A 20,304-nucleotide genomic window follows, 5' to 3' on the forward strand; every position below is an offset into this window, starting at 1 on the left:
CATCCGTCCAGCCAGTCCCAATACCCCAGCGGCTTCCAGGTCTGTACCGGCACGTGGGCCAGTTTCCTTATTTTATCTGATATTTTTTGAACCACCTTTCCGTTGTCATCTATCTTTAAGCAGCAGTTGGTTAGATTAAACTTTCCACATACTCCTCCTTTTTGTTGTAGTCATAACATTTCTCGTTTACATGAGAGTGTGATACAAAGGACCCTGGAAAAACCGTCATGCCCACCCTTACCATCGTCCTGCACTTATCACATCCCCCTTCAGCGCTTCTCAACAATAGCAGTATATACATTACAGTCCCAAAGTTCATTCTGTCCGTCTTTTGAGCTTTAGCACCATCGGGTCTTCTCCCTGGACGCAAGTCCATTCTGCACCTTCTTCGGGCTTTACGGGTCCCTTGATTCTCGCGGCGTGGGTCCACCCTTTTTCTTTTGTCCTTACTGCGGCTTCGGTGGTCAGTAGCACCTGGAATGGGCCTTCCCACTGCGGCTGTAACTTCTCTGGCTTCCAAGTCTTAATCAGGACCCAGTCACCGGGCTGAGTTCGGTGGAGTGCGAAGTCCAGAGATGGGGTTTGTGCGAGTAACCCCTTCCTGCGCAATTCTGCAAAAGAACGAGATAGTGCCTGTAAATAGTCCCTTACAAAGACATCTCCCCCTTGCAGGGAAGGATAGCCCTCCACCTTGTTCCAATATGGAAGGCCAAACAACATTTCATAAGGGGATACTCCTGTATCTTTTCGAGGAGCCTTGCGGATTCTTAGTAGGGCCAGGGGTAGACACTTGGTCCAGGGTAGCTTGGTTTCCATCATTAGTTTTGTCAATTGCGTCTTCAAAGTACTGTTCATCCTCTCAACTCTTCCTGAGCTCTGAGGGTGCCAGGGGGTGTGCAGCTTCCACTGGATTCCTAAGGCGTCACAGATTAGCTGGTGTGTTTTTGAGGCAAAGTGTGTTCCCCTATCTGAATCAATAGACCCCATTATTCCATATCTCGGGACTATATTTTCTAATAGGATCCGTGCCACTGTAGGGGCGTCCGCTTTAGTGGTTGGGAATGCTTCCACCCACCTAGTGAAGTGATCCACAATTACTAACAGGTACTTCCATCTCTGAACTTGTGGTAGTTCCGTAAAGTCTATTTGGATCCGATGGAACGGTCGGACGGCTAGTGTTTGTCCCCCCTTATGGGTGGCACGCATCATTTTCTTGTTTACCTTTTGGCAGGTAACAGCCCCACACCTCCTGTTGAGCTAGTGTGAATATCCCTTTACAAACATAGTCCCTTAGGATAGTGTCGCAACATAGCTTGCACTCCCCAATGGCTTTGTTGGTGTAGTTGTTGCAGTATATGACGAGTTACTTCCTTATTCAGTACTTGCCGTCCGTCGGGGGTCTTCCACTCGCCTTCTGATGTTTGTCGGGCTCCCCTGTTGATTCCCCGTATAAGAACTGTGCCGGGTTACAACTATTGTTCCTTTCAAAGCTTACATCATCCCCGACCATCAGAATGGTTTCGTATTTCAGTATGCGAGAGTCCGTCAACCACCGCTGAGCTTTTTGGGCTAAGAGGGTGCTAACGGAGTGCTGGGTATACACCGTCATTCTTCCCCCAAAGGTTAATTTCCGTGCTTCTTCTACTAGTACGGCTGCTGCCGCTACGGCTTGTATGCACGTCGGCCATCCCCGGGATACCGGGTCTAACATTTTTGATAAAAAGGCCACAGGTTGCCGCTTTCCTTTTTCTTGGGTTAGTACTCCTAACGCAGTTCCTTCATTGTTTGTTGCATACAGCTGAAAGGGCTTTTCCAGTGCTGGCAGTGTTAATACCGGGGCCCGAATTAGTTGCCCTTTTATTTTCCTGAACTTCTGTTCTTCTTCTTCGGTCCAGCTGATTATTCCCCGGTCTTCCATTGCCAATTTGTCGTACATAAACTTCACCGGGGGGGTATAATTCTCTATCCAAATCCGGCAATAGCCCACTAAGCCCAGAAATTGTCTTATTTCCTTCTTTGTCCTGGGAAGCGGTATTTTTAGTTATTCCCGCTATTCTTTCTGGGGTTATTTGGCGGTGCCCTTTACTGACTCTGTGTCCGAGATATGTTATTTCCTTCTCGACAAATTGCAGTTTCTTCTTGGACACCCGCAATCCTTTTTCTCCTAGGTAATTCAGGAGTCTTATAGTATCGTCTCGCACTACCTCCTCTGCTGGTCCCGATAGTAGTAGGTCATCGACATACTGTAATAGTTGGTTCTTTTCGGTACAATGGAATCCAGCCAATATTTGCTCCAGTACCTGTTCGAATAGGTTTGGGGACTCCGTGAACCCTTGGGGCAAGACGGTCCACCGGAGTTGCTTCTTCCGCCCAGTGAAGGGATTTTCCCATTCAAATGCGAACATATCTCGGCTACCTTCCTCCAACGGGCAACTCCAAAAGGCATCTTTTAGATCTATCACACTGAACCATTCATGTTCAGGAGGTATTTTGCTCATTAATGTATAGGGGTTAGGCACTACCGGGTATCGTGTTTGGACTACCGCATTTAAGCCTCTCAGATCTTGAACCATTCGATACGTGCCGTCGGGCTTTCGGACCGGTAGGATGGGGGTATTAAAGGGTGACATACATTCTTCCAGGAGTCCATCTGATACTAATGTCTCAATTACAGGTTGTAATCCCCTCCTCCCTTCCATGGCAATGGGATATTGCCGTCTTCTCTCTTCTGCTTGTTTGTCACACTGTGGGTCGTTTACTGGAAATTTCCGGTCCCCCGGTAACTCATTCGGCTGTTCCCTTCCCCAAATTGATATTGCAGCTTGTCGTATCATTTGCCTCTCTTGTGCAGAAAATAGCGTTCCCATAATCGCATGCATTTCTTCCCAAGTGTAAACATTAGGTCCTAAGAATTGATCCAACTGTTCTGCCAGTCCCATTGGATCTTCTAATAAAGTTTTCATATCTTTCTTAAATCCTCGTACTTCGGTACTTGTCAGAGGGACGTTTACAAATCCTGTTCCTCCCCGTTCTCCTCCCATTGGAACCTCTCGAAGGGGACACAGCTGTACCTCTTCCTTTTTTAATTCGTCTTTCTTTTTCTTATCTGCTCCTGTCACACTCCTTGTTTCGATCCTTGCTTTTGCTTTTTCCCTAACATCCCTCTCTTCCCTCTCCGGGTCTATTTCTTCTGTTTTTTCACTTTCTTCACGTCCTCCCTCTGCTCCTGCAAGGGGCGCAGAAGGCTGGACATAGGGAGGGGGTAAATGATCGAGTGGGTCCCACTTCCGCTCCCCTTTAATGCCCAATTTAAAACTCTTTGTTGTTACTCCTGGCCAGGGAGCCCAACAAAAAGCATAAGCAATTTCTTCCGGTTTTACATTTGGTTTTGAATTAACGTAAATGTTTAAGGCTTGTCGTACCCAATCCTCCTCAGACCCAAGCCGCGGCCACCAGACCGCAGGTTTTTCTATCGGCTGTTTCGACCAAATTAAACAGTACTGTATCATTTTTTTCTTTTGTTTCCCTTTTAGTCTTCCACATCCCCAATTCTCAAACATTCTACCGAGGGGGCTATCAGGAGGAACCCCCGGGTATGGTCCCAGTCTCTCCGTTTCCTCTTTCTTTTTAGAGCCACCCCCTCCCATCTTATTCCGCTCTTACTTAATCAGGAGGACCCCCGGGTAGCGATCCCGGTCTTCTCCGTCCTTACTTATTCCCGCACCTTTCTACTATAATAGTAGGCACTTACCCGGTGCGTCCTGGGGACTTCCAGTACCAGGTACTGTCCCCTTCTCCCCGTTTACCGCTCTGCGCTGTCCGGATATCACTCGCTCAAGCCGCGCTGGAGCGACGAGCAAGGAGTCAGGGACCGCCAAACTCGGCGGGGTGCACCGTCTCCGATGTCCTTCCTCGTGTCCACCGCGGCCGGAGTGTGGATCCCGGACGAGCCCCCACGTTGTCAGAAACACACTGAGTCTCAGCAATTTGCAGAACGGTAAACTTTATTTTTCGAGTCTGCAGAGTCGGACCCAACCAGCTCCTGCTAGATTGAGTGCCAAATTACACTTTGCACAGTTTTTTTATACCCTAGTTGTTTACGACTTTGTGAGTTGCACCCATGTGAGGTGCAGACATTCTTCCTTAATCTCATTACAAAATTACAAATGTGATTACCCTTTGGCCCACTTATCAGCCTCAGCGCATTAACACCGTTATTGTTCAACCGTTAGGCATGTCTTCCCGTTACCCGTATCGCTTCTTTAATCAGCAAGCTATTGTTTCATCCTGATTTTGCAAATTGGTTTATACGTTGCCCTGCAAGTTGCTTTGCACGTTCTTTCTGTGTCAGCACATTCTAAATGGACTCCTTAAGAATCATTTCTCTCACTAAAGAAAGGAGTTATCTGGATACACACAAACAATATGTACTTGCCTTTCACTTCTGCAAAATGTAACTGCACATGAGTAGTATGTGGATAGCTTGGGCCAATTGTGTACTACAAACGTGAGACCTGCTTTCATAAGATTTAAACAGGACCTCAATGAGCAGGTCCCAGTCCATAAGAATGTAGCGTTAAGATGATGTGGGAGAGTGGCAAAACTTTGTGTGCAGCTCTGAAGGGAATCATGAAATATTTCTGTTTAGGACTACTGTAGCATGTGCTTAAAAACCTACCTCTCTGTGCAACTCTGCCTCAATTACCCCACCAACAATCTTTGACTACATTTCCCTTGGGTCTGATTTCCTGACTGGTTGACAGCTCCCTCATCTCGCTCAACCCTCAATTGTATGCCTTCTTCTGCAGTAAACACTCCTCACAACTGTAACCCCCTGGGTCACCTCAGGCTCGCTCAGCTCGTTCTCGACTAGGGAGAGCAGCCTTCGGCCCCGCCAAACTGGGTAATCAACTGGTGTGGATGCTGTGTGATGTCCCCGCCTCGCCCAAAAACAGACAGTACACCATATGCGATTAAATGAGTACAATTTATAAAGGTTACTATAACTAAGTGATTAATAACGATACAGTATATATGAAGAGAAAATTAAAGAAAAGGCGCCAAACTTATCAAAGTCCAAACCACTTCGTGCACAGCCGTTGGAGCTCAATTACTGAAGTCTTCTGGCCACCATTCGCTCCCCTCCGAACTCCTCGACTCGCAGCTCAGGACCCTCTGAACTCCTCGACTCTCCAAACAGCTCAGGACCCTCCGAGTGGTCAACCAAGCACATCTAGCTTCATCCCCCCCCCCTCGGAGAATCTCCCGGCCTCGGACCCCCCTTTGGTGTCCGATCCTTGCCCAGCTTAGACCATTGCGTCCTCTCTCTCGACCCCCTCGCGCCGATCTGCCCAAAAGCCCGTCAACAAAAGCTTACAGACTCAGAAGAAAGAACATTAATCCCCATTTGGTTTACAAAGGAATACCATTCTCGTTATCAGTAAATTAGCATTCCTGCTAGTTAACAAAAAGAAGAAACCCTCTTTACACTCTCCCTCCACCAAATAAAAGTCATGTCCTCATGACTACTAAATAACTCGCCACTTTTCCTGCCAACACACCGTAACCCAAGCACAAACAGTGACATCTTCTCCCCACACAGTAACCCTCACGCCCTGTTCCTCAGGCGCTACTTAGGCCAACTATCTGGGAGTTCCCTAACCCTTCTGAGACCTCCGTACCCCCTCACCTAAACCCTTCAGGCTCGGACACAACTGGAGATACCTTGGGCCCACTACCAACTCCTCTCTCAACCTCTCACTCATGCCCCACACTGCACACAGCTAACCCTCCCCGCTACACCTGACTCAATGGGAGAAGGGCCAAAGGTCTCTTCCTCAATCGAGGGAAAGTCAGCAAAAGGCAGCATGTACCACACATCCAGCACATCATCCATCGAATCTGTATTCTTCCTCATTCCTGTGATCGGTAGCTGCTGTTTGATCTTCTCCAAACGGAAACACGTGGCCTGCACTGCTCCCACAGTCTCTTCAGCCTCCTGTTCAGTATTCACTGCACTTCTCTCCAGCTTTTTCTCCCTCATGACTTCTTCCAGATCAACTTTCAGGTTTTGCACTTCATTTGAACTGTTGATGGTCATCTTCAGGTTCCCTTCAAGCTTCCGCTTCTCTCTTCTGAGATTCATCTGTAATTTCTTCACCTCCGCAAACTCCCCTCTCCAGGTTCTCAGTTTGCTATTACCCTCAGTCAGACAACTTTCTTCATTCTCTCCAACTTGTAAGTCTTCCGAATGGTTCCAGATCACTTTCTCCAGTCTCTCCGTCTTCATTTCAAACTTGATTCCGTAGAGACAGTCTCTCACGAGCTGCGACCTTCGCCAGCCCTGGCACGTGTCCCGAAAACACTTTAACTCGGTAGTTCTCAGCTGCTCCTGCAACGACCTCACTTCATATTCTCCTGAGGCAAATCCAAATACCAATAGATCATCCACATACACCAAAACTCCAAACGCCTCCACATCCCCTATGGTCTTCCACCTGCCCCGCAGGAAGGTTGCAAGGGCTCCAGATATGCCCTGTGGCATCTTTTCGGACCCGAAGACTCCTAGGGAATTTATAACGGCCGTCTTGTCCTTGTCGGCCCCACTCATCGGGATCTGGCAACATCCACTCCTCAGATCCAGCACCTTAAACCACTTCACACCACTCAGACAGGCCATCGCCTCTCCGGCCCTCAGGGCCATATTCTGGTCACTGACAGTGCACCTCTTCAACGCAATATAATCCATACACACGCTGTCTACGTCTTCCACGGCTGTAGGGGCCAGTCGCCGCAACCTCTCTCTCTCCGAGGTGTCTTCAGCAGTCAACTCCCCTCCCTTGTGGTATTTCGCAGCATCCACGAAGAGGGTCTCACCATCAGATACTTCCCCCAGGCCGTACCACCACTGGCTCTTGTTTGAAATCGGTATCAGCCCAATGCTGCTACACACGTCCGCACAAGCAGCTCGAAACCCTGGGTGCATCGACAATGCCTCCAAACAGCGCTCACCCGCCTCCTCCGGGCAGGCTCCCAAGCGCACCAGCAGGATATTGGTTCTCTCTAGAACAGAAACGCTGCCCGTCTCAACAGGGTCAGGACACATCAGCATTAACGATTCATGAACCTCAGTCTCCTCCACATTTGCCTCTAAGAACTCCATTTTCACTGACCAACAACCGTCGTCTGGATAATCACCGGCACTGGTACCCCGAATCTCCAGTGTCCTCAATGTTGTCAAGGGTAAATGCTTCCAATAACGGTTATGAAACAAACTGTACAGCAACTTCACCGGCGCCCCGGTGCCGAGGATGGCTTTAACTTGACTTCCATCCATCCGTAACAACACCTGTGCGCGTGGCCCCTCTAAGCCTTCAGGAATAGGGTCTGCTCCTTTCGGGAGTTCCTTGGTACATTGCTGGGAACGTGCTCCCCCAGAGACCCCAAGCCGTTCCCCCACTGGGCCTCCTCTAAGTTTCCCGATACCTCTCGAATCAATGGAACAACTGATCCCCTTGGCACCACAAGCAATTTATCTGCCCCCCTAGGCAAAAGGGATACCCTAAAAACTTCCCACCAATCTCCTGCCACGGATATGATAAGCCCCCCAGCTGCGGCATTTGACTTCCAGTCGAACCACACGCATTTTCCCACACTTTCCCAGAACTGGCAGCGGTCACTTCGAGGTAATTGCGCCCGACAGTTCTAACAAAGTCACCAGCCCGCCTACTCAAACTTTCAACCCGTCCCTGTCGCTTTCCCTCAGCTAGGCACTGCCAGTCACCCAACAACTGAGGGGTCCGCTCCGCCCACGCCTCCGCCCCTTTAGGGCTGGACATTATTCCAATAACCAGGCGGAGCTCACCACTGCTGAAACATCCCAACCTGTCACTCCTCAATCTCCAAACAGTACGGACAACCCATGGTCCCACCACCATTTCGTCAGCCAACAGCAACCACCCCACCCAACACACACACCGCGATAACCAGCAATCGCACACCCACAAAGGCACACCAGCTCTTCGCCGCAGACACAATTTAAAGAGGGTGATCACACAGCTTCCACATAAATCAACCCCGGACGAGCACCCCACAATGTAACCCCCTGGGTCACCTCAGGCTCGCTCAGCTCGTTCTCGTCTAGGGGGAGCAGCCTTCGGCCCCGCCAAACTGGGTAATCAGCTGGTGTGGATGCTGTGTGATGTCCCCGCTCGCCCAAAACAGACAGTACACCATATGCGATTAAATGAGTACAATTTATAAAGGTTACTATAACTAAGTGATTAATAACGATACAGTATATATGAAGAGAAAATTAAAGAAAAGGCGCCAAACTTATCAAAGTCCAAACCACTTTGTGCACAACCGTTGGAGCTCAATTACTGAAGTCTTCTGGCCACCATTCGCTCCCCTCCGAACTCCTCGACTCGCAGCTCAGGACCCTCCGAGTGGTCAACCAAGCACTTCTAGCTTCATCCCCCCCCCCCCTCCTCACAGAATCTCCCGGCCTCGGACCCCCCTTTGGGGTCCGATCCTCGCCCAGCTTAGACCATTGCGTCTTCTCTCTCGACCCCTTCGTGCTGATCTGCCCAAAAGCCCGTCAACAAAAGCTTACAGACTCAGAAGAAAGAACATTAATCCCCATTTGGTTTACAAAGGAATACCATTCTCGTTATCAGTAAATTAGCATTCCTGCTAGTTAACAAAAAGAAGAAACCCTCTTTACACAACCAACAGTGTACCTCAATCCCCCACTCAACTCCATTGGTGGAACAAGCAGTGGAAAGACAGTTAGGCTTGTAAACCAGTCTGTTCCATAGCACACAAGGTCTTGGGGTTTATGCTGTAAGATTATGTGTCCAGCCTGAACCACATTTTTAATGTCTTTCCTACCCAAAGAATTTCTAAGGCTTTGTGACCTCCTCATGGCTGACTCTCCAACAAGCTTAAAATACTAATAGAAACTTGGTTGCAATATATTCCATTTCTTAATCTTTGCCATTAATGCAGATGATAAATAACTGGGGTCCCTCAGTTGTATTTGTTTTACCTCAGTAGTACTAGACTGCCAGCCTGAAAATGAAATACTTTGTCACAATCTTTTTCATGTCCTAAGAACTGTTTCTCAATCCCCCATATTGCAAGTGAACCAAACATTTCTGACTGCATTGGTTTAAAGATAACATCTATAATTTTTGTTTCTATATTTATTAATATGCTGATAAATTGCTATGCTGATTACCCTAGTAACTAAAATGAAGTCTATTTTATTTTTCCTTAAGCATTCATCCATATACTGAAAGTACCAGTTTAGCAGTTCTGTGGATGAATTGGCCTTGCCAATGACAAAGAAGTAATACTAACACTGATGAACCAGATTAATTAGGGCGACATGGTAGCGCAACAGTTAGCATGACACTATTACAGCCCGGGCACTGGAGCTCGAAGTACAATTACGGCATCCTCGGTAAGGAGTTTGTAAATCCTTCCTATGAACGTGTGGGTTTCCTCCAGGTGCTCTGGTTTCCTCTCTGAGTCCAAAGACGTTTAAAGGCTCCAGCAGTTCCAGAATCACATTCAAGATAAAAAACAAACATAAAGTAGTAGGTTTGTTGGTCATGGTAAGTCGTACTATGATTAGGCTGGTGCGACTTGTTTGGCGGTGCAGCTCATTGTGACAGAAGGGTCAGTTCAAAGGTTCATTTATTATCAAAGTATACAACTCTGCAATGCTTCTTCTCCAGATAGCCATGAAACCAAGAAAGCAAAAAATGGCAGCACGATCATCAACCCCCAAATACCCCCACCCCACACAAAAAACAAACAAAAATGGAACAGGCACATTGCCCCCAAAATCCCCCTGCTCCACACACTAAAGAAAGAGAAAGATCAGGCAAAAGACGCAGGATATAAAAAAACTATAAGATAAAAAAAATTTATAGTCCAATACCAAAACATGGAAAACCTGGGTAACATTCTCCAGGCACAGTGGCAGGCCCTTCCCTCTCCGGCAGCAGAACAATCCCCCCAGTGATCAAAAGGCAGGCAGCCGGCACTCACCTTCCATATTTGCCTCCATGTGTCAATGCACCTCCTCGCTTTAAAGGAAACTTTAATCGACAAGATGGAGTCGAACATCGGCTTGCGCCCCATCCCACAGCCTTCCTGCCATAGGGTTCACGCACACTGCCTCTGTCTCCCGGAATCCTCTCGGAGACTGCAGAGCACTGAAAAGCTCAAACAATCTCCAAACAGCAAATCACAGGCTCCACCAGTTCCAGAATCACATTCAAGACAAAAAATAAACACAAAAGACATAAAAGAAATACATATATGAGTTCATGGTCTATCCAGAAGATGCTGACTGTGGGAGTATTGTACGCAGTCACTATCTTGACCGGAAGGATCCTGAGCTGTATCTCACAATAAATAAATAACTAAATACATACTTTCAGCAGAAAAACAATGGAAATGTGAGTTTTATGCCATCCTAGTCAATCCTATGGCCATTCTGAATGCAATGTTCTGCAACCACCGATATCTCCAGGTAACATAAATGAATACAGCTCCTGTGCTAGTTGATACGGGTTTCTACCATGCGTCCTGTCTGGCCGATATACACTGCTCCACATTCACAGGGAATCCTGTAAACGGAAGCTGATCTGAGTCTCAGGCCATCTTAACCTGCATAAGCTGTGATTTGAGCTTCCTTACAGGAAGGATAGACTACAGGCATATAAATACCACTGGTCTAGACATGCCCGGGCATCATCCCTGATAAAGATGGCAGAATTTGTCATGGAAACATCGGTTTCAATCGATACCTGTACTTGGCTGGAAGCCCAAGAAAAGTTTATTCATCATGTACGCCGGGAAAGCATTAGGTCCTTTTTCATAGGTAGTGACAGTCACTGTTCTTAACTCTAAAACCTCTGTGATTTTAAGTACCCCTATCAGATCCTCATGCAACTTCATCTGTTCCAATAGAACAACCCCATGTTCTTCTAGTCTATCCACAAAGCTAAAGTTCCTCATCCCTGGAATACTATCATTGAGCCTTACATAACAGAAATTTTCTAGAGGCCATAAACATATCCACTTTACCTGCAGGATAACCCCAATTTAATAATTCAATGCCCCACAACTTAAATGAACATCCACAGCTGCACGTGTGGGAATTCAAGTAGAGCATGAACATAAATGATGTGCCAGGCAATAGCAGAGGAAATTAAATAAAGCAGCAAAGTAAACATAGAACAAAAAGACTATTGCTGATCCTGTTGAAGTTCAAGTTTAATTGTTATATGAATACAGCCAAGTGAAACAGTGTTCCTCTGGGGCCAAGGTGGAAAACAGAGTACCAACAAAGTACATATAGTTATGATAGTCCCTGAGTGGTGTGACCTGTAGATCGATGGTGCATGGGATGTTGGTCTCATCCAGGTTGTCTTCCATCAAGCAAACACTGGAGGGAAGCATTGATGGGAAGGGCCAGCTTCCAACACAGTATGGATTCCAGTGTGCCCACAGAGGTGCTGCTCTCTCCCACACCATCTCGGCATCTCCTCTCCTGGGTGGCTGCAACAGGCATAATGCAACAACCAAGGAAACGCACCACCCCTGGGGTCAGTCTCGCCAATGAGCCTGTGAACTGGACCTGCAGTGTTCTGCATTATCAATGTCCAACTGGTTCTTGCGACTACAATAACAACTTCCAAGGCAGTCACTTGCACCATTTGTTGGACCGCACACCACCTCTGCACAACAACAACACGTACACAGCTCTGTAGATATCGAGCAACATGCTACAGCAAGTTGTTGTTAGAATCCAGCAGTGTCTTGCAAGCATAAAAAAGAGCAAATAATGTTCAAGTATGCTCTTTGTTAGACCCAGAGAGGCTGCTGCAACCGTGTGTGCCACCATCTTACCAGAAATCTTTGATTTCATCTCTACAAAATCCTTAACATCCGCTGGCTGGGTGAACCAAAGTCAGTGTCCCCCAGGCTAACTTCTCCAGCACTGATGCCTATATTCAGTTGCCTCTAATGGGAAGAGCACATCTTTTTCTACCCAATGTCAGACTTTCATAGTCATTGTGTTGTACAGCCAAATTTGCTATTGCCAACCAGATGTCTCAGTGCTAATCCCATTTGTCTGCTTTTGGTCATGTTCCTCTAAACATTTGCAATAATAGCAATCTGGACAAAGCCTTTCAAAGCAAACATCTCATTCTGAACTGTATAGAGTGTATGTCTCAAAAATATGGTATTCTCAAAGTTTTCTTGAATTGGTGCTTCATTCCGCACTGACTCTTAGGTGACACTGGATTATGTTTGAATTAAGAGGGGAATGCGAAGCACAAATGGGAAGATTCAAACACCGAGCATAAATGATACCCTCCCAAGCTAGCCACCTCATCCAGCACAACCTCTCTTATTAGGAGCCACACGACCTGATCAATCTCCCTAGAATCAAGAGAAATGGAAACTATCCTCAGTCAAAGCACCAAGAAGATATTTCTGCTGTCTCCTACATTGCAGCCAGAATCAGTCACAATGAAATAACTTCTATTTATATAGCAATTTTAACCACAGAGGAATTTTAAGGAATATCACAGGAGCTTCAGATAATAGTTAATGCTAAGACACATACTATATTAGGATAAATGCAGTAAGTTTTAAGGGAAATGCTAAAACAAAGGGAAAGTGGTGAACTGAAGAAAGAAATTCCACAGAACATGGCCATTCGGATTATCGCCCGGTAGCACTCACATTGGCAGTGATTAAATGCTTTGAGAGGTTGGTCATGACTAGACTGAACTCCTGCCTCAGCAAGGACCTGGACCCATTGCAATTTGCCTATCACCACAATAGGTCAATGGCAGTCGCAATCTCAACGTGTCTTCACATGGCTTTAGAATACCTGTTCAACACAACCACCTACGCCAGGATGCTGTTCATCAACTATAGCTCAGCATTTAATACCATCATTCCCACAATCCTGATTGCGAAGCTGCAGAACCTGGGCCTCTGTACCTTCCTCTGCAATTGGATCCTCGACTTCCTAACCAGAAGACCACAGTCTGTGCGGATTGGTGATAACATATCCTCCTCACTGACGATCAACACTGGTGCACCTCAGGGTTGTGTGTTTAGCCCACTGAGTGGTGCGTCAGAAAGGCAGCGTCCATTATTAAGGACCTCCAGCACCCAGGGCATGCCCTTTTCTCACTGTTACCATCAGGTAGGAGATACAGAAGCCTGAAGGCACACACTCAGTGATTCAGGAACAGCTTCTTCCCCTCTACCAACCAATTCCTAAATGGACATTGAAGCTTTGGACACTACCTCACTTTTTTTAATATACAGTATTTCTGTTTTTTGCAGATTTTGAAAAAATCTATTCATTATACGTAATTGATTTACTTGATTATTTATTATAATGTTTTATTTTATTTATTATTATAATTTTTTCTCTCTCTCTACTAGATTTTGTATTGCATTGAACTGCTGCTGCTAAATTAACAAATTTCACGTCACATGCCGGTGATAATAAACCTGATTCTGATTCTGATTCTAACACAAAAAGTTATGAAGTATGATCTGAATAAAATATTTAAAATCATTTCATGTTCCATAACTAAAATACATAATATTTCAGAAAATTAACGTTATTAAATTTGCATCAATCTTATTTTCATGTAAATGAACATTTGACATCGATACAAACACTGTCTGAGCTATGCAAAAACAACAGTACTTCAAAAACCCTTCAGCATTCATAGTAATATCTCACATTCTAGAAACCTTTTGGTTACTTTCAGCTGAAGTTTACTTGTCCCCCGTTTCCTCCTGCTGTTTCTCATCCCCACCATTTCACCCATTTAACCAAGAACTTGTTCCAAGAGGTTAATACTTGACTGATTAAAAACTCAATACTCTACTATAAATTTAAATCACGGTGTACTTCACAAGGCAATAAGAGTGTGGAGCAGTAGTAGTAGTCTCTCGAAGTCCGAGGAAGACGGATGTGTTGCGCAGTCAACGTCTGTGGGCACGCATATGACTCCTGAGGCCGAAGTCCAAAGCGCAGATATGGTTGCAGATGGGGCAAGGAGCACCGCCTGTTGGGGCAGGAGCGGACGCCTCCCTGTGTCTTTCTTGACTCTTGGCTTGGAAGTTGTTTGCTGCCTTGGAGCATAGATTGCGCCACTTGGACCGATCAGCAGCAGTGTGTTCGAGATCGCGGGGCTGGAGTTTGGCCCACTTAAGGTTTAACTTGAGGTTGTCCTTGTACCTCTTCCTTGGGCGACCTCGGGCACGGTTGCCCTGCTCCAGTTCTCCATAGAACAACTGACGCGGCATTCTGGACTCATCCATGCGGATCACATGGCCGGTCCATCTGAGCTGAGCCTTCAAAACCTTGGCTTCAATGCTTGTGGAATTGGCTCGGTCCAGGACTGTCAGGTTGGAGATACGGTCTTGCCAGTGGATTTGCATGATTGATCGCAGAGCGCGGTTGTGAAATTGTTCAAGCTGTTTGACATGTCTGCGATACAGTGTCCAGGTTTCACAGCCATATAGAAGTGATGAGACCACAACAACATTGTAAACCTTCAGTTTAGTGGAGAGGCGAATGTCTTTATGCTGCAGAACTTTGACCCAGAGCCTTCCAAGTGCCTGGCTTGCTTTCTGGATCCTTGACGTGATTTCTTTATCGAGGCCATGCATCACCATTGATGACACACAACTACGGAACATTGACAGCTTCAAATACCTGGGGAGTACCATCTCCAGCGACGGTGCCCTTGATAAGAGCGTGGAGTACATAATAGTGAAAGGAGAGGTTAAAGAAGAGATCTTGTTGGGTGACTGGAACCCAAGAAAATAGGAGCAGGAAGTAGATCATCTGGACCCTCAAGCCTGCTGTGCCATTCAATATGACCACGATTAATGTTTTCTGGTTTCAATGTCTCCTCCTTGAAAGATCCCATAACGTTCAACCCCACACATCAAAAATGTATCCACCTTCCCCTTAAGCACATTGATGAAGTGGAGCAGAGGACATAGTGTTTATTGATTGTAATAGGCATTTGATAAGATTCTCTGTGGTAGGTTCATTCAGAAAGTCAGGAGCCATAGGATCCAAATAAAATTGGCTGTGTGGATACAGAATTTGTTTTTCCATAGAAGGCAAAAGATGGTTGTAGGTGAAAGTGTTCTCTGCCTGGGGGTCAACAACCAGAAATGTTCTGCAAGGATCTGTTCTGAGATCCCTGCTCATTGTAACTTTTATAAATGCCTTGGATGAGGAAATGGAAGGGTGGGTTGGTAAGTTGACAGACGCCATGAAGGTTGTTGTTGTGGATGGTGTAGAGGGTTGTTGTAGATTACAATGGGACAATTGACTTGATGCAGAGCTGGGTTGGGAAGTGGCAGATGGAATTCAACCCAGAAAGTGTGAAGTGAATCACTTTGGAAGGTCAAATTTGAAAGCAGAATACAGGGTTAATGACAATTTGGAGGGACAGAGGGATCTCAAAGCTAACACATAAGCTGATAGGATGGTTAAGAAGGCATATGATGTGTTAGTCTTCATTAGTTCGGGGACTGACGACAAAAGCCACAAGGTAATATGGCAGCTCAATAAAGCCCTGACTAGAACACACTTGGAATATTGCTTCTTTTTTATCCTTACCCCCTTCCCCCTTCTTCTATTTCCCACACTGGTCTCTTACCTTAAATCACCTCCCCCGGTGCACCCCTTTCTTGCTTACTCCCAATGGTCTACTGTCCTCTCCTATAAAACTCCTTCATGTTCAGCCCTTTATCTTTCCCACCCACCTGACTTCATCTATCAACTTCTAGCTTATCCTCTTTCCCTTCCCCCAGCATTCTCATTCCAGCATCTTCTCCCTTCCTTTCCAGTCCTGACTAAGGGTTTCAGCCCAAAATGTCGGCTGCTTATTCATTTCCATTGCTGCTGCCTGACCTGCCGAGTTCCACCAGCATTTTCTGTGTGCGTTGCTTGGGATATTATGTTCAGATCTGGGCTCCTCATCATAGGAAGGGTGTGAAGCTTTAGAGAAGATGCAGAGGAGATTTACCAGGATGATGGCTGGGTTAGAGAGCATGTCATATGAGGTTTAGTTGAATGAGTTCGGACTTTTCTCTTTTTATTGTAGAAGAACCTAACATTAACTGCATAATTTAAAGGATTCTTTAATTACTTGGAATTGTGTAGAAGAAGAATTCTTCATCTGAAAAACAAGACATCAGAAATCTGCCTATCTTATAGATATTGGGAGTGTTTTATAGATATTGGGGGTGAAGGTTGAAGTGAATAATGCTATTTTGGTGCAAAAATGCATGATGGACCTGCCAAATTAGGCTGCATCACTGAACGAGATGGGAAGTGCATCCAAAATCTTCAGAAATGAAATGAGAAGATTTGCAGTACAAATATGGGGATGTTTGATGCAATTTATGAAGTCCTGGTGAAGCTGCGCCAGGAGTACTTCCTTACTGTTTTGCTATCATTAATTAATGAATGATATACCTACAGTGGAGGGAGGAGAGTGAAGTTTCACTGAATTGATTCCTGGAATTAAGGGGTTAACTTCCAAAAAAATTTGAGCTTGTTGGTGGCACACTTGTTGGAGTTCAGTAATTTGAGTAGTGATTTTATTAAAACATCAAATTCTGATGGGGATTCACCAGGCCGATTGTGAGTGAATATTTCCCTAGACCGGGGGAGTATGTATTCACTAAGCAACGTCCAGAACTAGAGATCATAGCTTTTGAATCAGAGGTCGCTGGATGCAAATAGAATTGCAGAGTAATTTCTGTTCCGAGAGGGCCATGAAACTCAGATGATTCTAACTTTAAGAACTTTCAGCTGCAGGTAATGAAGGTTTCAAATGTACATTTAATGTCAGAGAAATGTATACAATACACATCCTGAAATGAATTTTCTTCGCAACCATCCACGAGAAACAGAGGAGTGCCCCCAAAGAATGAATGACAGTTAAATGTTAGAAACCCAAAGTACCCTCCAGCTCCCCTCCCTCCCGCGCATAAGGGGCAGCAAGCAATGATCCTCCCCCGACCAAGGCACAAAAAAGCATCAGCACCTGCCACTGAGCAAAGCAACAGTAAAGACAGAGACTTGCAGTACTCCAAGGTCTGCACGTTCACCTGGTATTCAGCATACCACAGGCTCTCTCTCTCCCTAATAAGGGAGAAAGAGATGTCTCCATTTCACAGCGAGAGGGGAGACATAACAAACAATTTGCTGGTTTACGATGTTAAAAGTCTGTTGTGTTATTTTTTCTGAGCTCTGTGCCCAAAGATCTCGGATTTCTAGGCACACAGCCTTAGGTCTTCCATCTCCCACAACACATTGATCTCCTGCCCGGACACCGACCTTTGACCCGCCTGTCTCCAGAATCACAAGATCTCGGCCCTCCGAAGGCGAGCTGAGATCTTAAGCCACGCCCTTGCGAAGCCAACAACAGCCAGTCGTGAAACCCCAAGAGCGGGTCCCATTCCCACAAAAAACCGTAGTCAGCGTGTAACTCCAGGTCAGGGTCTTGAAAAGAACCCTGAAAGGGAAAAATAAAGATATTAAAAATGGAAATAGAGCTGTTTCTGAAGATGCAAGCAAAGGAGTCACCTTTAGGCACCATTGATTCTCATAGGTTGATCAGCATTCAAGCAATATGGGAGACAAGGGATATGGAAAGAGAATGGATAAGTAGTGTTGAGATCAAAATTGGGTCTATCAGGACATTACTGGGCCTCACCCTGATCCTAATGTATTTCTTATGTTCTTAAGACTATATGACCCTAAGATATAGGAGCAGAATTAGGCCATTGAATATACTCTGCCATTTTATCATGGCGGATCCAATTTTCCTCTCAGCCTCAATCTCCAGCCTTCTCCCCGTATCCCTTCATGACCTGACCAATCAAGAATCTATCAACCTCTGCCTCAAATGTACTCAAAGACTTGGCCTTCATAGCTGCCTGTGGCAACAAATTCCATAGATTCTCCTCTCTCTGGCTAAGTAAATTCTTCATCATCTCCATTCTAAAAGGACGACCTGTCTATTCTGAGTCAGTGTCTTCTGGTCCAATACACTTCCACCCTAGGAAACATCCTCTCCACATCTACTTTATCAAGACCTTTCAACATTCGATAGGTTTCAATTGAGTCACCCCTCATTCTTCTGAATTTTAGTGAATACAGGCCCGGAGACATCAAACATTCTTCACATGACAAACTGTTCAATTCTGGAATCATTTTCATGAACCTCCTTTGAACCCTCTCCAGTGTCAGCACATCCTTTCTTAGATAAGGGGCCCAAAACTGCTCACAATACTCCAACTGAGGCCTCACTAGTGCCTCAACATTACATCTTTGCTTTTATATTCTAGTCTTCTTGAAATGAATGCTAACATCACATTTGCCTTCCTCACCTCTGACTCAATCTGAAAATTAACCTTTAGGGAATCTTCACTAGTCTATAATTCCTTTCCTTCTGCCTTTCTCCCTTCTTGAAGAGTGGAGAGATATTTGCAATTTTGGAATCTTTTGGAACCACTCCAGAATCTAGTGGTTCTTGAAAGACCATCATTAATGCCTCCACAATCTGTTTAGCCACCTCTTTCAGAACCTTGGGATGTGGTCCAACTGGTCCAGGTGACATATCTATCTTCAGACCTTTCAGTTTCCCAAGAACCTTCTCCCTAGTATTGCCAACTTCACACATGTCTGACCCCTGACACCTTTGAACTTCCAGCATACTACTAGTGTCTTCCACAGTGAAGATAAATGCCAAATTCTTATTCAGTTCATCTGTCATTTCCTTGTCCCCCATTACCATCTCTCCGGTTCCTGCTGGCCTTGACTTACTTTGCTCAGGATTTTTTGAAGTGTGGCTGCTAATATGTGCAATATATCATAATTTTCAGTTCTCTTTAGCTCATCCATTAATGACTAGAGAAAAGTCCTGGAACAGGAGGATACACCAGGGTCAGAGTTATATAGCATGAAAAGAGGCTTTTCAGCCTTTCATTCTGAGTAAGTTGCCTCTGTCCTTCCTATAGCTACGTGATCAGAAACACACACAAATCTGCAATTGTGTTTCACCATGACATCCCAACGCTTGTACTCAGTGCCTTGACCAACGAAGGCAAGCATGTTAAATGCTTGTTTCAGCATCCTGCCTACCAGTGCCACTACTTTCAGGGAACTATGTACTTGTACCCCTAGTTCTCTCTGTCTACAGGACCCTGCCATTACAATGCAAGCCTTACTCTGGTTTAACTTACCAAAATGCAATGCTTTACACTTGTCTGACTTAAATTCCATCTGCCATTTCTTGGCCCACTTTCCCAATTTTTCTAGGTCCTGTTCCAATCTTAAATAACCTTCCTCACAGTATGGTATACCACTAATTTTTGGGTTCATCTCCAACTTACTAACACATCAACTACTTTCTCATCCAAATCATAAATATAGATGACAAACAACAGTGGAGCCATCCTCAAACCATGTGACACACCACTAGTTACTGGTGACCAATCCAGAAAAAACAACTGCCACAAAAGTTCAGATGGGATGGGATATACATGGAAGGCATTACAGGAACAAAGTGGGTTGTACAAGCTGGAAAGGGGTTCTTGTCAATGGAAAAATACTGAAATGTTGTGACACCAGTAAAGCAGGCGGTGCATGCCTACAGTATCTGCATAATGTGAATCAGATTGTGAGATGAAAGGGAAGTAAGAAAGACAATTACAGTGTGCCACTGAGTACAGATTCCTTGGCAGGCACCATGATGATCCTTACCAGCCTCTTCTCGAATGTACCAGTCCTGTGGACAGGGCAGTGACCACACCAGTCTGTTGTTGATGCCAGTAACTGTGTGACGAGGGGAACAAAATTAAGTTTGGGATCTTTTGACAGTTTTCTGCAATTATGTTAATGAGATGTTCACCCTTAAGTATGTAAAAGTAAAAGATTAATGAATAGCTATGTACCATAACACACACAAAATGCTGGAGGAACTCAGCAGGCCAGGCAGCATCTATGGACATTTCGGGCCGAGACCCTTCGGCAGGACTAGAGAAAGAAAGTTGAGGAGTAGATTTAACAGTTAGGGGGAGGGGAGAGAGAAACACAAGGTGAAAGGTGAAACCTGAGGGGGGAGGGGATGAAGTAAAGAGTTGGGAATTGATTGGTGAAAGAGACCGAAGGCCATGGAAGGAAGAAAAAGGGGGGAGGAGTACCAGAGGGAG

General features: G+C 45.5%; 1 protein-coding gene across 5 annotated transcripts in view; it reads right to left on the bottom strand.

Moving 5' to 3' along the window:
• Positions 1 to 13,846: 13,846 nt before the first annotated feature.
• Positions 13,847 to 20,304, bottom strand: part of LOC132406918 (uncharacterized) — a 128,701-nt gene continuing 122,243 nt past the window's right edge. For all 5 annotated transcript variants that reach the window (XR_009516310.1, XM_059993050.1, XM_059993046.1 and 2 more), the window contains 2 exons: positions 19,856 to 19,927; positions 13,847 to 17,603 (listed from right to left, as the gene is read on the bottom strand). Coding sequence is in view for 4 of the 5 variants with exons in the window: in XM_059993046.1 (XP_059849029.1) it covers positions 14,041 to 14,829 (789 nt within the window). In the remaining variant the exon portion in view is untranslated. The remainder of the gene's footprint in view (positions 17,604 to 19,855; positions 19,928 to 20,304) is intronic.

This window comes from Hypanus sabinus, chromosome 17 (genome assembly GCF_030144855.1).
Source record: "Hypanus sabinus isolate sHypSab1 chromosome 17, sHypSab1.hap1, whole genome shotgun sequence".
Lineage (NCBI taxonomy): Eukaryota > Metazoa > Chordata > Chondrichthyes > Myliobatiformes > Dasyatidae > Hypanus > Hypanus sabinus.